We start from the raw sequence: 15,809 nt of genomic DNA on the forward strand, positions 1-15,809 counted from the left end.
CACAATGAAGAAAAAAAAAGAGCTCATTTCTCAATCTTATGAGGTTGTGGTTCAGTGGGAACTTTGTTGCTCTGGTCAACCTAAATTTACCCCTTACAGTGTTGTCCATAAGATTTGTTCGTTCAACATTAAAACAACATTGCTGATGTCAGCTTACACTGTGCAGATGTAACCAGTGATTTGATTTCTTCTTTTATTTGGCTGCTATTGCACTGATGTGGCTGTTTTGATCTGCCCCTTCTCTAAAGCTTGACTTCTAAGAGTTTTTTCCCCCTGTAAGTTCTTGGAGCCTGAGGTGCATAAATAGGTTTTGGAAAAGTGTATAGTTAAGCCATTACTGTTATGTATTTTCATTGTCCATTAATCTACACTTTATTTTATTTCTCTATTAATCAATTATTTGCTTTGCCCATATAATGTCATAAAAAAGTGGAAAATCCCTATCACAATTGTACAAAGCCCATGTTGAGATATTCAAATTCAAAAGTTTGTCTTCCATCAGAAACCTAAAGATATCCAGTTTACCTTAGGAGGAAACCAGCAAAACATTCAGACTTGAGAAACTGCAACCATCTCAAAAAACAAAGTTATTAAAGTAATTTATCAATTATCAAAACAAGAAACTTGTTCCAATTTTCTGTTGATTGATCAATCAATTAATCAACTAATTTTCAGCTCCACTGATAATAATGTCTTCACATCCAGTAAACAACAACAATAACATGGCTATGGAAATCCTAATAATCTCAAAGGGTTTTCATTCCTACAATTGAACCCAAGTACTGAAATTACACCTTATTCTGAAAATATTATTCAAATGATGGTGTATAATATCATCTGACTGTAGTATTATGTTGGACAAAGCCAACAAGAATGAAATGACTAAATAAATAGATAAATAAATAAATCAAGATGAATGACAGGTCCAAACTTTTAGAACACTGGGCATAAATATGACATGTATTCCATGTACATGATTTCATTTCTAAAGGATTAGGACCCTATATTTCACAAAGGATAATTGCACACCTCCCTCCCTCTCTGCAACTTGAGTAATTTCCGTTCCACATATGTATATACAGTATACTGTATGTATGAAACCAAGAAGCTGGCAGCAGGACAAACATTTCCTGGATGGTAGTCAATATTATTTATGATAAATGGTGAGTCGTGTGCATTGTTGGATTTGTGCTATTCAATTATAATACCTGGTTTCCAAGTGGTGCTTTTAGTTCATGGCCTTGTTTATGTGCTTTTGTTCTTACAGCGTGTGTTTGAAACAGAAAGAGAGCGGCAGAGGAAGATTGACTGTACCATATGAGGTCTTTGTAAATGTTTGTCTGACTCACACTGACGCAGACTTTATTCCAGTAAACCACCACGGATGACAGAAAATAATCCAAAACCAACTAAAAGAAAGGCCATATCACTTACAGCTATCTCTCGTGTTTCAGAGCAATAAATGCAATTCAGAGAACTTGTCGCAGATTGTTTGACATGTAAATGCAGTGAGGTGCCAGAGCAAAAGAATAAAGAACGTGGCAGCGTCGGTTTGTTTGGGGCCAGGCCATCTGGTTTGTTTTGGCTTGTGTTTCAGAGGAGCAATGTGTGATTATCATACCACAACTATTTTTCAAGAACAAATCTATTTATAGAGATCAGCATGTTGATTGGACTCCTAAACAGTATGAGCCTGCATCAAAAAAGGCTAGAATGGCAGGGGATGTCCTTTGCTTGCCTTAGCGGGACAAAAACAATTATTGTTTCCCTAATTGAAAAGAACAAAAGGTCAAGTTTGAGGTGTTAAATTATGTGTGAAACACAGGAAAGGATGATGTTAAAGCAAATAGAAATGTGTGTTAGTTGAATGGTGTTGGATTGTTGGAAGCAAAATTTGCTTTACATTTTGATAAACACCTTTCTCTTAGATACAGTACGTATACAAGTACGTATTGAGCCCTACAAATATATATGGACTTGCACTTTACATATCTGTGTGCCATGTTGACAAACCTGAAGTTAGTGCCTGTGCATTCAAACAAGAGCCAGAAATAGAGACTAAAGGTAACTAGAGGTGTAGTTTCACTGGGTCCTCACCTCCTAGTCACACAAAACCTCAACTTTGTTTTAAATTCATAACAAAAAACAACTTGATCTCTTCCAGTTGATTGAAATCCATTTTCCCAGTCCTCAGAGAAAACCACAGAGCTCACTCCAGGTACAACCTCCTCAAGTCGGAAACCTCGTAAAGTGAAACCCCTGTCATCACAAGACAATTGTAAAGATTAGGTATGGCAACAAGCCCAACGGCCCCCTGCTGTAGGCGGACACTTGAAACTTTTAAAGCTTGGGTGCAAGGAATGGAAGGGTTGAGGTAAAGGCTTTCAAGCAACATAATCTTGTTCCTTATTTCGTAATTTAAAGCTGAACACGAGACATTTTGCAACTAAAGGGACCTCTTATCAGAGAGACCCAGCCATCCAGTGAAAACTGCAGAATTGGGGATGTCAGACCTTCTCCTCTGAAGCCAACAATTGCTTGGAACTTGGTGGAATTTGCAGTAGTTTTCCACATCTGAGAGGGCCAAGCATCTGCCATAGTTTGAGGCCTGTTATCATTAACCCCCTCAAAAGAAAACAGAAACCTTCGCCCCCGCAACACACAAGGACAAAGCGTCAATCAAAGGAAGATTTGTAATGAGGAGACGATGACAAACGATACATTTAGTTTGGAAGGAATTTGCAAGGAGAAAAACCTCGCCACAGACTTACATAACAGGAACGACATGATTGAAGTGTCTAGAGAGCTTACAGTTACTGGCCATGCTTATAATCTTGACACTTTTGAACATTTTGTCTTTCGATTGAAGTATTATTCACTTATACGATTGCTCTCCTCCTTCCTTCCTTCCATTAGTGGAATAGCTGAAGCTGAAGACACAGCTTCACAATATTCTGATATGCAGTGATCAAGGCGAGAAGGAAACTAAAGGTGTGTCTAAAGGAGTCTATCGCCTTTGTCTATTGTCTCTGTTATACTCAAATAACTACAGTGTTTGTTTGGGCTGCCAAAACGTGACCTATGCTTAATATTGTGTCTGAATGCATCCTGTGTACATAGAGTACTGAATCTTTTGGTGCTTTCACTACACAGACTGCACTTAGTGTTTTGAGCAAAATGCAACAAAACAGTCATGCTAATGTGTTCACATTGTTGTTTAGCAGGAATGATGTGGATGTTTAATGTACTAGCACGCTAACATCTTTTGATTAGCACTAAACACAAATTACAGCTGAGGCTAATGGGAATGTCATTAGTTTGGGAGGTGGTTGGTCATAAACCAAATATCCAATTTGCAGCAAGTGTGATGTAGAAGCTTGAAGCCACTTGTGCATGTACACTGAGAATGGACTTTACAGTAGGAAATCTTTAGAAATTACCTAAACTTGTCATAGACTTTGAAATGTTTCATGAGTTAGAAGGAGTTTATCTCTTTTTAGCTTTTAATGTGGAAATTAAAATGTTTTTGCAGAAAAAAAAAAAAATCAAACATACATTATTGTTCCAAGCAATATTTGTAATTCATGTATGGAGGGGATCTTTAAGGCAGTGGTTCCCAACCTTTTTCCTCAAGGGACCCCTTCTCTATCATTTAGATCATCTGCTGCTACATATATATTTCATATTACGTGCAAAATTGTACAATGAACCCAAATAGTGAACCCAGCAACTGCCATGCTTATAGTGTGGCTAAAGTGGTTCAGTTATTTGCAGATTAATTCATTTATTCATATTTCAGCCTGAAGTCTGTATCACTTTAACATGTGTTGCAAATATGTGACTGCAGTTCAAACCGCCACTGAATTCTGCAAAAACAGATCCAGTCCTGAGGATGTTTACCAGCCAATATGAAAAGCTGTATGTGTTCCTTGGCCTGAAAAAACAATTATCCCCCTCTTTTTCTACTGGTAGCAATATGAACAGTTTTACCTGTAGTTTTGTTTCTCACTGCCGATTTGGAAGCGGTCATATAATGAGAAGGCCTGGTGTCCGTCCCAGTCCGTCAGTTCTACACGGAGGGCATACTGCCTCAGGCTGGTCAACTGGTAAACATACTCATTCCCCAACCAGTGCTCTGCAGACACGCTTCCAAAACCCTGCAATGAAGGAAGAGAAACACAATAATTGGTGTAGAAACAACACTGAAAATCTTTTTTGAAAATCATAGGCATTATTATTATTTGTGGCTATCTCCTCTTTTTTCTTAGCATGATAAGATCTCAACACTAGGGGATTGTGAAATGAATGGGAAGGAATTTTTAAATGTATTTATTGATTTATTTTTTTGTCAGAAATTAGATCAGAACAAACAGTTTCGGGTAAGAAATGTGGTTGCTGATCCAGATATGTTTCTGTACTGCATAAACATACTTTTTTTTAATTCATAGCATCCTTGCGTTCTTCCGAATTTCTCTAGACTTCAGTAAAAACCACACACAGTACTCACATTGTATATTAACATATTTTATGCTGGTTTTAAGCATTCTTTTGGCTTGATCCTACATGTGGGTAGACTTACCTATCTATAAAAGTTCCTAAATTGCTACCAGCTGAAAAAGACACACACCTTTTTCCATTCTCCCGGTCTTCCACTCTAGTCACACATGTTAAACTCATTATTACTTAAAGACTTCTTTCCCAAAATATATACTGCATGCACGGACACTCCTTCAAACAACTGTAAATCTTGTATTTGATCAGAGTGGCTCCCGGTCACAGGCAAAGTGCTTCTGACAGCAGCAAGAGCAGTGGATTGCAAGGGGGAATATCACAAAGCAGGATGACATTACAGCTCTGACAGGATAGTCTGGACTGATCCATTAAAGATTGGGAAAGCGAGGGGGGGCAAACTCAGGGAGAAGTCTGTGTTTGCGCTGAGCGAGTGTGGTGATGAGAAAATGGAAGGAGGGAAAGTAAATATGGGGCATTCCTCTGGCCTTAGGCATGTCCTGTCGAGTGGGTGGAAGAGAAAGTGACTGGGGCCCATTACCACTTTCTCTCCCTTTTCTTTCCCTTTCTCTACATTTGATCTCACTCCTGATGAGATGCTCCCTTCTGACTGGCTTTCGGCTTGATCCAATGCCTCCTACTGTGACTGTGGTTTATCTCAAGAACCCTGGCTGGAGAAAAGCCTTGGAGTCAAGCTCTGTTGACAGTTTCCTTTGTATAGTTCCGGTGCTTTGTGATCCTTCACACGCAAACCTGATCCACATCATTCAACTCAGAAAAGATGAGGAGATGATTAGTCATATTGTTGGACTGAGTGCTCGGTTTGCATTTCAGTTACACTTGCTAAACTCACTTTGTCTGGGGAAAGAAGTAATTGTAAATGTTGGGCACTGTTAATCTCAGGAACTGTTGAACATTAGAAATATCAACTAGAATTACAGTGTGATAGACCAAAACACTAAAACAGTGGTTCGTAACCTTTTTTGTCTCAAGTTGTATCATGTATGCATGTTCTTATGAATGGATTAATTGAATTTTATTTAACAATAATAATTCTAAATAAATAGTAGATACAGTTAAAATAATTGTTTCATACAATTGAATTATCAATGTTTAGGTTGTTTTCATACTGCTTGGAGTGGTAGAAGCTAGATGTTTCAACCATTCATCCATTTAATTTAACAATTTATCTGTTACTTTCAGTTTACTATTTCAACTGTTATCCATTCATTTCAGTAAACTATATCAGCAGTTTTCAATACATTAGGTAACTATTTCAATTTTTTCCCAGCTATCACTTTATTTAGCTGAGCTTTCCACTTAGCCCCTGGCAACTGCTTAAGTACTTGTGGGATACTTAGAGCAGTGGTTTCTCTACATGCCATACCATTTTCACATGCTGATAAGATGAAAGAGTGAATTATGATTCAACTTGCATTGTCCTTTGTGATGTGCAGTCTCCTTGTAATGTGATTACAAACGTCAGATATTCTTAAGATCACATTTTAACATGTGCACTATATCCCTGTTGCCAAAATTCTCTCCATGGTCCCACAAAGAAACAGCATCTCAGTTTTGACTGAAAGATTTACAAATCCACCAAGTGCATTAAATCTGTGAGCACGAGCCTTTGGAGACCAAGAATGACAAAATTAATAAGACAATAAAACAACACTGATCACCTACAGTCTTTTCAAGGAGAAGAACATGAATGCTAAGCTGTTAGATCAGCACTGTAAATGTCAGCCAAGATCCATGAGTGTGCCCTCCTGTACTGCAAAGCACTGTCTGTCTCATCGGTGCTTACATTTAAGGCCTGAACATGATCTATATGTTCTATATATTATACATATTTCTTTTTATATTTTTCTCTTTTGTCTTTTTTGCTCTTTTTTTCTTTTAATATCACTCTTTTTTACCATTCAAACCAGTGTTCTCTTCCAGTTGAGTGCTTTTATATGATCTAACTTGGGAGTTGTCTGCTTTATATGTCTTGGAAACCCTTTCCCATTGACTGGTAAATTGTATACCAAGAGCAGTGGAGACGGGAAATAATTAAACTGGAAACATAAAGCAGATTACAGTGGATAGAATGAACATAGTCCATTTGACAATAAACTTACAGCTAGTGGAAGGTATACACAGGTGACTTACCACAGCAAACACAAGCAATGCAACTGCCAGCAATAATAAATCCAATTTCCCGTCTAAACACAGCATAGGTTGAATATGTTAACACTCCCAATGCAAATATGCATACATTTCTCCTTGATGACAAACAGATGAAACATCTGGCATAGCGCTATAGAGACTAAACAAATATGTTGTTTTTACATTTAGGTATAATAATTTCCTGTTGGAAAAGAGGAAGAATAACATGTCATTGAAGCCTCAGCAGATAAGTGGAGCAAGTCTCAGACACCCTAGACAATATTGCTAATACAAAAACAGCGGAGGAGCTGTTGCTGAGGATGAATGATATGTGGCTAAAGTCTTCCAAATGGTCTTGGATGAGTGAATCCTGCCTCTTAGTTTTGAGCATGTTCAATTTGGGCCAAAAAGCACACTCTATTTGTCTAAATCCCTTTGCGGAAGTGTGTTTTTGTAACAGGATTTTTTGTTGATCACCCAGTTTCGTAATTTATTCCTAATGGATATGGACGACTGTATTCTCTCCCTTTGGGTTTTTGTGTTGACTCACTGTCTATACTTTCAAGGACCACCATTATCATCTTGCCTTTAATGGATATGGATGAGAGTCTGCATGCCGGACAAGTGTCTGTGTACACTCATTTGTCTTGTCTCACCATCTTGTACTCCTTCCATGTTCTCTGGAAGTCCACACTGCCGTCTTCTCTGCGCTGGATGACTGTCCATCCACCACTGGCTGTTTCCATGTTGCAATACACCTACACAGTTGAAAAGAGAGCAAAGGAGGGTGGAAAACACACCATTAAGGTTATGGAACACTCATACCACCCATTGGTCTTAGTACATTTTTCAGGATTCAAAAGATGTGATGTCATGATGATAACTAGCAAGCTAATGATTCCAACATTCAACGTGACTCTCAGTGGCATTATCTGACAATGAAGGGTCATTTGGACAAATATTTGGTGTCAGACACTCCTTTTCCCAGCTTCCATGATGAATCATCTTTGGGAATGTGACATATCTGTGTCCTCCTCAAACTTAATCAGCATCTCCTTATCCCTCACCAACTCCCTGGAGATGTTCCTCATCAGACAGCCTCTTTTCTGCAGGATCAAAGTGGAGGTCCTGGGTGTAATGTGGCCCTTAACCTTGAACCTCAGTGTGTGTGTAAGCTGATAATGCAAGGCTGGTGCTCTATCTGCGGTGTTGCTCTTTGTTTTGAGGAGGAGACCCCAGGGTGGAGTGGAGAAGGTCTCTCACCTCAGCCAGCCCACACAGCTGAACACACATAAACACAGCCTGGGTATAATTAAGGAAGTACCCTTGACAGAATCATTTTCCCCAATACTAGCTCATCATTCATGGTATACATGCATAAAAAGCACACACACTTGCACACACATCTTTAAAGTTGATTTGAAATTAAAATTCATGTTTGCTAATATAATCAGTATACTGATATCCTTGGTGTTTGTTTCTTTACTTATGTCCTTCATTGATAGCCAATATAGCCAGTCTTCTTGCTGTTATTTATAAAGGTCAGAGGCAGGTATTATTTGAGACTGTTTCATAAGTAGAGCACAGCAGCACCAAACTTCAAAATCAACACACAAAAACCTGCGAACTTTTAAAATCATCACTCCTATTAATCAAGAGTATATAAGTATACTGTAGAGGTTAAAAACACACACACACACACACACACACACACACACACACACACACACACACACACACACACAAAATTGGCGATCAGCTCAGTGTCCTATATCACGTCCCTGTTTCATACCATACCCGCACTCACAAAGCTGCCAAGGGTATTTTCAGCTCTCAATATTCCCGCAGCAGCTAGCGCCCATCATTCACACTCATCAGTCCAGTGGTGGCTCAGGGTCTTTTTAGCTCAGTGGGAGAGCGTTGAGTCTCACACAAACAAGTGAAAACCTGTAAACCCACTATGAAAGCAGCCTAGAAGTGATGAAAAGGCAGATATTTTCACATTATAGTGGAGTGCTGGCTGTAAGATATTGCGGCTTCGCACCTTTTTGGTCTCCTGAGGGTTGATCTGGATGGTGTAGACTCCGTTTTTTTGGACGCCAGCCTGGTAGAGGTCAGCACAGTCACGGAACTTCTTCTCTTCATCCACAACCTTTGTACTATTAGGCACAACTGCAGATATGAAAGAAATAATGGAACCAGTGTTACACAATTTTAGAATATAGTTATACAAAGACAAATCAAGCACAAGTAAAGTGAGCCCATGGTAAAAATGTGTTTTTGATCTTCACTGCTGAGAGCTGTAACCTCGAAGGAATACTTTGATATTCTGATAAACACGCTTATTCACTTTCTTGCCAAGAGTAAGATGAGAAGATCAATACCACTCTCATTTATATGTGTTTAGTTTGAAGCTGTGGCCAGGAGGCGATGAGCTTAGCATAGATCTAAGAGTGGAAGTAAAACAGGTAGCTTTTACAGGTAGCAGATAGCACAAACAGAAAAATAAATTTGGCATTTGGTTTTATTAGATGTTGAATTATTTCTTGGCAAACAACAGCTACAGTGACTTCCTGGAGTCTTTGCTTTATGCCTGGAAACCTCAAGGTGACAACAAGACTCCAGGAAGTCATTTTTAAATTTGAAGAGACTTTCCCTAGCTTCTTGTTTTAATACTAAGCTAAGATAATCACCTATATGTTGACTTTTTAAATGATTCATTTTTGTTGCAAAACCCACACAACATTTTGTTGCCACATGTGCCAGCTGTCATGTCAAACATGTGAGGAGTGAATTTGGACTTCGATTGACAGGATGCCAAAGTTCAGGTGTTAGTGCTATAAGGCTGCTCAATTAATCGAAATTTGATCATGATTACGATTTTGGGGCCAAACGATCTCAAAACTAATAAAATCGCTGCAGAAAAAAGCTGTGTCCCAATTCAGGGATGCAGCCCCTGAATTGGGACACAGCCACAATCTGCGTATTTCGCGCATGCGTATTACCGTCCCTCCCCCACAGCATGCACTGCACATGAGTCAGTCACGTTGTTTTCGTTGGAACAGGTAACACGTAACAGTAACAGTAATTTCAAATGTTGTGGCAGTGCACTAAAATTTGAGAACACAAATTGTTTTTCTATGGCTTATCTTTTGTGTGTTAATTTATTTAATTTAACTTTTTGTAGAGATTGCAAGAGTGCACTATGACTGTCAATGTAAAAAGGAGACTTACAAATGTTTATGGGGAAAAGTGTAACTGAGGACTTCCTTGCAAAGTGTTTTTGACAAATGTCAAATAAATGCAGCATGTTTCTGAAGTTTAAAAAAATAATCGTTTGAATAATCGTGATTTCAATTTTGACCCAAATAATCGTGATTATGATTTTTTCCATAATCGAGCAGCCCTATAGTGCTACAATATTTTGTGATTAAAGAAGGGACCAAATAAACACACACATACACCAGATACGGACACAAGAATGGCACTGTAAAAAAGTCCATGCTATTACAAACTGTTACCCTTCATGCAACCTTTTGTGTCTGACTAGTATTGAAATCATCAGTTTTGTAATGTTTTATGAAATCACAAATTGCAGAAAAAAACCTTATCAGGTCAATTTATCATATTTCAGATCTTTAAATCTCAGAGGAGAAAATATAAAAGCAGTCTGAGTCAGAAGCTGATCGGTAAAGTCTCACTGTGAGTATCTTGTAACAGCCAGATAATATCTGAGGGCGACTCACTTATTAGCAAGAGAAAAGAAGTTCATTGACTAGATGATCTCCCACTCCGAGAGAAAGCCTCAGACTTTGACAGACCAGCTGCATCCATTTCCATCTGTAGATAATTATGGCGGCACTATTTTGAAACCAAGCAAGGGGCTAAGGACAAAATACTACAAGCTATAAATTTCAAGTTCCTGTTATAACAAGTGGTTTATATTTACCTTCCAAGCCCTTGTTATATTGATGGAAATTCCTTCCGATTTTCCTTTTTTCTCTCTCTCTCTCTCTCTCTCTCTCTCCTCTCCCTTTCTTCCTCCCTTTCTCCTCCCATATGAGGGGTTCATCTCAGTTTTCACACCATTGTTTTTATTGTTTGAATTGTTGAGTCAAAGAAGATGTCAGGGAAAAGTGAAATGTGTCAGCGATCCTCAGCCTTCGCTTTGATCCCCCCTTACGAGCTCAGAACTTCCCAGTGGAAGCAGGCTGCTTATTTGGGTGTACTATCTGAGCATTTTGACAAAGTATTGAGTGTCAGCGACAAGAATCTCCTGCTGTGACAGGTTGACAGAGTGGGCCCTCGCACTCCAGACTCTAATACAACAAAGAGTGGCCCTGTCAGGCGGTAATTTACCCCAAGCCGGCAGACGGTGGGGCACATTTTAGAGGCCAGGGAGATCATTGTCAGAGGAGAACGTTCTGGTATTCGATCTGTAAAAGTGTGGACAATAATTTCACAATTTTTGCCTATGAGATCTCCCTTGGTGGAATAAGATTGTCTGTCGAGGGACTTGATGCTCCAGTGTATGAGCGGCTCACTTGAACAGCTTGCTGCCCAGCTCTACAAATATTATTTATGTCCCAATATTTATTTACAGAAAAATATTTTGTGGTTCAGTGGGGACTCATATTCAGTAGGGGGTTCATGTGAAAAGATCAGCAGGGCTTGGGTGTTTGCATAAATCAGTACCCTTGCCAAATGAGCCAAAATACTAGAACTAAAGAGAGTGAGTAATGGAGCTAAATGGACTGCTATAGACATCACTGCTCCCATGTGACTATAATCAGTCTCTAAATGCCGTCGAGAGTTTAAGTGATTCCATACAAGATCCAATGAATGTCTCTGGTGTATTCATATATGAAAGATGCAAAGCACTATAAAATAATACCAGTTCATTCCGACAGTACATTTTGTAGTTGTAGTTGTCTGTGTGAAAATCCCCATGTAATGTGTCCCAAGATTCATGAGAATGAAGTCATATTTGTTTAATAAAATAAATCCTACCTCCTTTAATATACTGCTAAGTAAAGAGCAGACATTAATTGCTCACATTTTCTCAGTTTTAATGCTACACTCTCCTAAGAATTACAACATATACAACTACTTTGCATTAGTAAATACATTATATGTGATTCATATGCCCCCTGGATTGTGTTTTTTTAATCAACATATTAATGAATTTATATGTAAAAGTAAATTTGTAAAACCCTCACTTGTAATAGTATTTTAAGTGTTTTCCAAAAAGTAACTGCTCCTTGCAACTTATTCATAATTTAACATTTTTTTGGGTTATATTTACTGCTTACTGAATAAACTTGATTAAGTTTAGTGAAAGATCTTGGGTCAATATTGAAGTCAACACTATGTTGAAGTGCATGAGAAGGAGTGCATTGATTTTTCAATATTCAGCCAAAACCACAATCTTCCTGTACACTTAACCGAATGTTGTAGTAGTCTAAACCTGATCAAACCTTAAGTCCTGTGCTTTGTACACCCAACCATACATCCCAACGTCCATCCCATGATGTCTGTGCTGTAAAAGAATGTTGAACATGGATGTAATCTTGTGATGCTTCTTTTAAAACATAACTGACAAAGTTAATTATAATATATGCATATTTTGCAAAGGCCAGGTGAATGCAAATAATTAAATGACCAACTCTTGCCTTGTTAAAAGGCTCTAAAACATAATTGCTCCATTTAACATGTGTGCAAAAGCTACATATAATATAATAGTCTAGTATAGAATAAAGGCAAGAGGTACCCATACTTTTAGGAAGGTCAACGAGGTGACTCGTAATAACTGCACGCTTTACAGGGTCTTTGCAACAATAGGTGTCAACTCATTCTGCTTGTCAGTGAAGCATAAAAATAATTATGTGCAGCACTTAAAACTTTAGTCTGGATCGTGAAGTGATGTCTAATGAAGCGGTTTACCATACTGTCGTGTTGGGGCATTATAACCTGCAAATGCCATTTTTTTTATGCTTTGCATGCAACTTTAAAATAATTCCACTCTCTTCGACTCTGAGTAAGCAGCTGTAAAAGTGATGTATGTCATTCATATAGTGGGATAATAGAACACTGTAAAACAAAATCATATTTAGCAGCCAGAATTTTTTACAGAGTGTTCCAAAGCTGAGATCAATTACTGTTAATAACAGTGTGTGGCTCATTGCACCCTAATGAGGTTTGGATAATGATTACAACCTAAACAAGAGCTCCACTGCTGCATCTGGCCACATCAAAAATATCTCCTTAACCCTCAGCTAGTGTGCTGCATTGGTTGAAAACAAACTGGAAACCTTAATTTTAGTAAAAGCAATACATGGACAAATAGGAAAAGTGTACAGATATAGCTTTAAAACTCCCTTTTCTAAATATCTGTCATCTTCCCCAAAGTTGATTTGAGTGAATGCTTGAGAAATGCTCAGTTTTCAAAACAGGGCCTAATGCAAGCAGACGCCATTCCATGGCATGAAATGCTAACCCTTTCCTCAAATGAAAACACTAATCCGTTTCTCAAACAAACAAAAGCCCTCCCCTGAACATGAGCTCTGCTGCTTCTGTGTTTTAAATGCGGTTGAAGAACAGGGGCAGTGCGTCAGATTATCAGTGAGATCTACCTACTCCTTCACCTCCTTTGGACGGGGCTTCCCGCAGGAGCTATTATAGTTTGACTTATTTGGGCTGGGGTGAAGAGAGGGGCTGACCTCTGACCCGCACGCTCGCCTCAACCTTCAACGCCACCATGGAAGAGGAAAGGACCAACCACAGAGCAGCAGCGGGCACGTTCCATTTCTATCACCTCTCATTAAGGCAGCCACCAATCACAGACAGGGGAACGGGCTGGGGTACCCTGCTCGTTTGACCCTACTGACACTGAAAATAGCAGACTAAATAAAGACCAGAAAAGTATAATATACAGATAATTTAGTTAAACTTGGCAGATTACAAAGGCAGTAAAATATAGAGCCAAAACTATTGCATCAGGACACACTTGAATCTCAACATGAAAAATGTATATGATACATATTGACCAGTCAGGCCAAAATGGTCTCAGAAGACCTCTAGTAATTAAATGTAACATATACAAATACAGACTAAACAGATGGAGAGCGAGCAGAGGCGGCCTGTGACCTTTGTTGCATGGAACATTAAAATTACAAAAGGGAACAGCACGATAAATACAAAGCATGTGTTAATCATGTGAAGTAGTTATCCACTCCTACATCCCTTTATACCCTTGTTGTTTCCTGCCTGATGGGAAACCTCAAGGAAGCACTGTGAGGTCTCGAGGCGTCTCCGCAGGAAATCCACAAATGGAAATGAGGTTGCAACCAATCCCCTGACACAGACATTCATGTCAAATCTCCTGTAACCAATGGGATTTAAGGCCAATGTTACAATTAAGTGGGTTTGGTGTTTAAATGGACGAGAAAGGGGTAAATGAGTTCACTGCGTTTGACCGTACAAGAAAGGTTGCATTGCTGCTGGGTCAAACACAGGGCCAAAAGGGAAAACCCTGGTCTCATATTAACAGAAGGGAGAGACTCGGGGGAATAACATAAGCCTATTACTTCATAACTAGAGTCATGTTTGACGTTTCAGTGAAGCACTATGCACAGATTTTCTAAAGTTAAAGCGTGAAAAGCGATAAAAAAGAGCACCATGCTGGTTTATGAGAGGCACCAAGGCTCTTTAACAGGAGCACACCGAGTTACAATAAGAACCATGTTTCTTTCTTCATGCTGCTCTCACTGATGCAGAATTTAATAGCCAGTACATCCCTGTGTCTCTCAGTATGGGGTATGGTTTATAGAACTGGTGTCATCATAATTTCATGTGGATAATAAAATGTTGTAGCTGTGAGATCTGACCAGAGGAAGTAAGTAATCCAAAACAAGTTGAGTGCTGCCTCACAGTTCAAGTGTTGCACAGCCAATCCACAAACTTTCTTTTGCAGATTGTGGTTTGGCAAGGGTCAGTAGGCATTTTCTTTGGTTAGGGTCATCACTAGTGGAGCTGGACAACATTTGGACGGGTCTATAACCAACCAACAGATGACTGACAAGTGTTTCTTCTTCACTGAAACGTAAACATAAATCTGTCTTTGCCTGGTTGGACCAGGCCAGTGGATGTTCTTGATTTAGTTTCAGGGTTTCAAAGTGAATCAAGACTAAATGTCTGCAGCCATGCTAGTGGCTCTGTGAGGTTGTACTTTGACTAATTTGTAGCAAGTAAATGTTTACCTTCAAAGTCTGTTAGCATGCTAGCATTTCCTAATTAGCACTTTACACAGCTTTACAAAGTACAGCTGATGCTGATGGGATTTGGTCGTAAAGTGGAGGACAAGTCAGGAGGATTCATCCTCTGAGCACCATGGATTTCTGTACATAATTTCATGGCAATCCATCCAATAGCTGTTGGACCAACAGACACACAGTCAGACTGACCAACGCTACCATTTTACACAAATTACACCTTAATGAATACCAACACCTAGGGCCTTGCTGTTGGTAAATCATGCTCTGTATCCTTGTGTTCGAGATTACTTGGCACTTTGTTCAACTTCCAAACGTAGCCCTGTTTGTTGTTGTCATCATCTAAACTGTTCCTGGTATTTTACTGATTGGTCCAGCTTTGAGCTGCTGGGCTCAATCAATTCTCACCGGGTTTCTTAGGCGACCAGACTTGCTTTAACATTTGCTTACACTTCTAATAGGTTGTGACTTTCTTTTCCGTCCTCAGCATTATACTGCCAGAACGTACTATTACGTGATGGCTATTGTGTAAGACCATATTTACACTTATTGAAACAGGTCCAAACCTCTGAGTATGTAAGACTTTGATTCCAGTGAGCTTACCGCCATCTTTGGAGCAGAGGTTGAGCAGGTTATGGACGGTATCCATCATCTCCTGCTGCTGTCTCTGCAGGGCCGTGCTGTTCCCTGTGGCCCGGCTCAGCTGGGATTCTAGCTCCCTGATAACCCCGCTCTGGCTCCCCACCAGGGCCTGGAGACTTCCCTTCTCCTGCTTCAGCGTCTCCAGCTCTTCACGGTGTCGCATCTCCATTTCTAACATCTTCTGCTCGAGGAGGCTAAGGACAAGGAAAAAGGTCAAGAAAAGTTTGTTATGGAAGA

At 39.3% G+C, this 15,809-nt stretch overlaps 1 protein-coding gene across 1 annotated transcript in view; it reads right to left on the minus strand.

Moving 5' to 3' along the window:
• Positions 1 to 15,809, minus strand: part of angpt1 (angiopoietin 1) — a 52,906-nt gene that overhangs the window by 13,350 nt on the left and 23,747 nt on the right. Inside the window, exons 4-7 of the mRNA XM_051390585.1 lie at positions 15,534 to 15,766; positions 8,705 to 8,832; positions 7,317 to 7,418; positions 3,991 to 4,157 (exon numbers count right to left, since the gene is read on the minus strand). Coding sequence (XP_051246545.1) covers positions 3,991 to 4,157; positions 7,317 to 7,418; positions 8,705 to 8,832; positions 15,534 to 15,766 — 630 coding nt within the window. The remainder of the gene's footprint in view (positions 1 to 3,990; positions 4,158 to 7,316; positions 7,419 to 8,704; positions 8,833 to 15,533; positions 15,767 to 15,809) is intronic.

Source organism: Dicentrarchus labrax, unplaced genomic scaffold (assembly GCF_905237075.1).
Source record: "Dicentrarchus labrax unplaced genomic scaffold, dlabrax2021, whole genome shotgun sequence".
Classification (NCBI taxonomy): Eukaryota; Metazoa; Chordata; class Actinopteri; family Moronidae; genus Dicentrarchus; species Dicentrarchus labrax.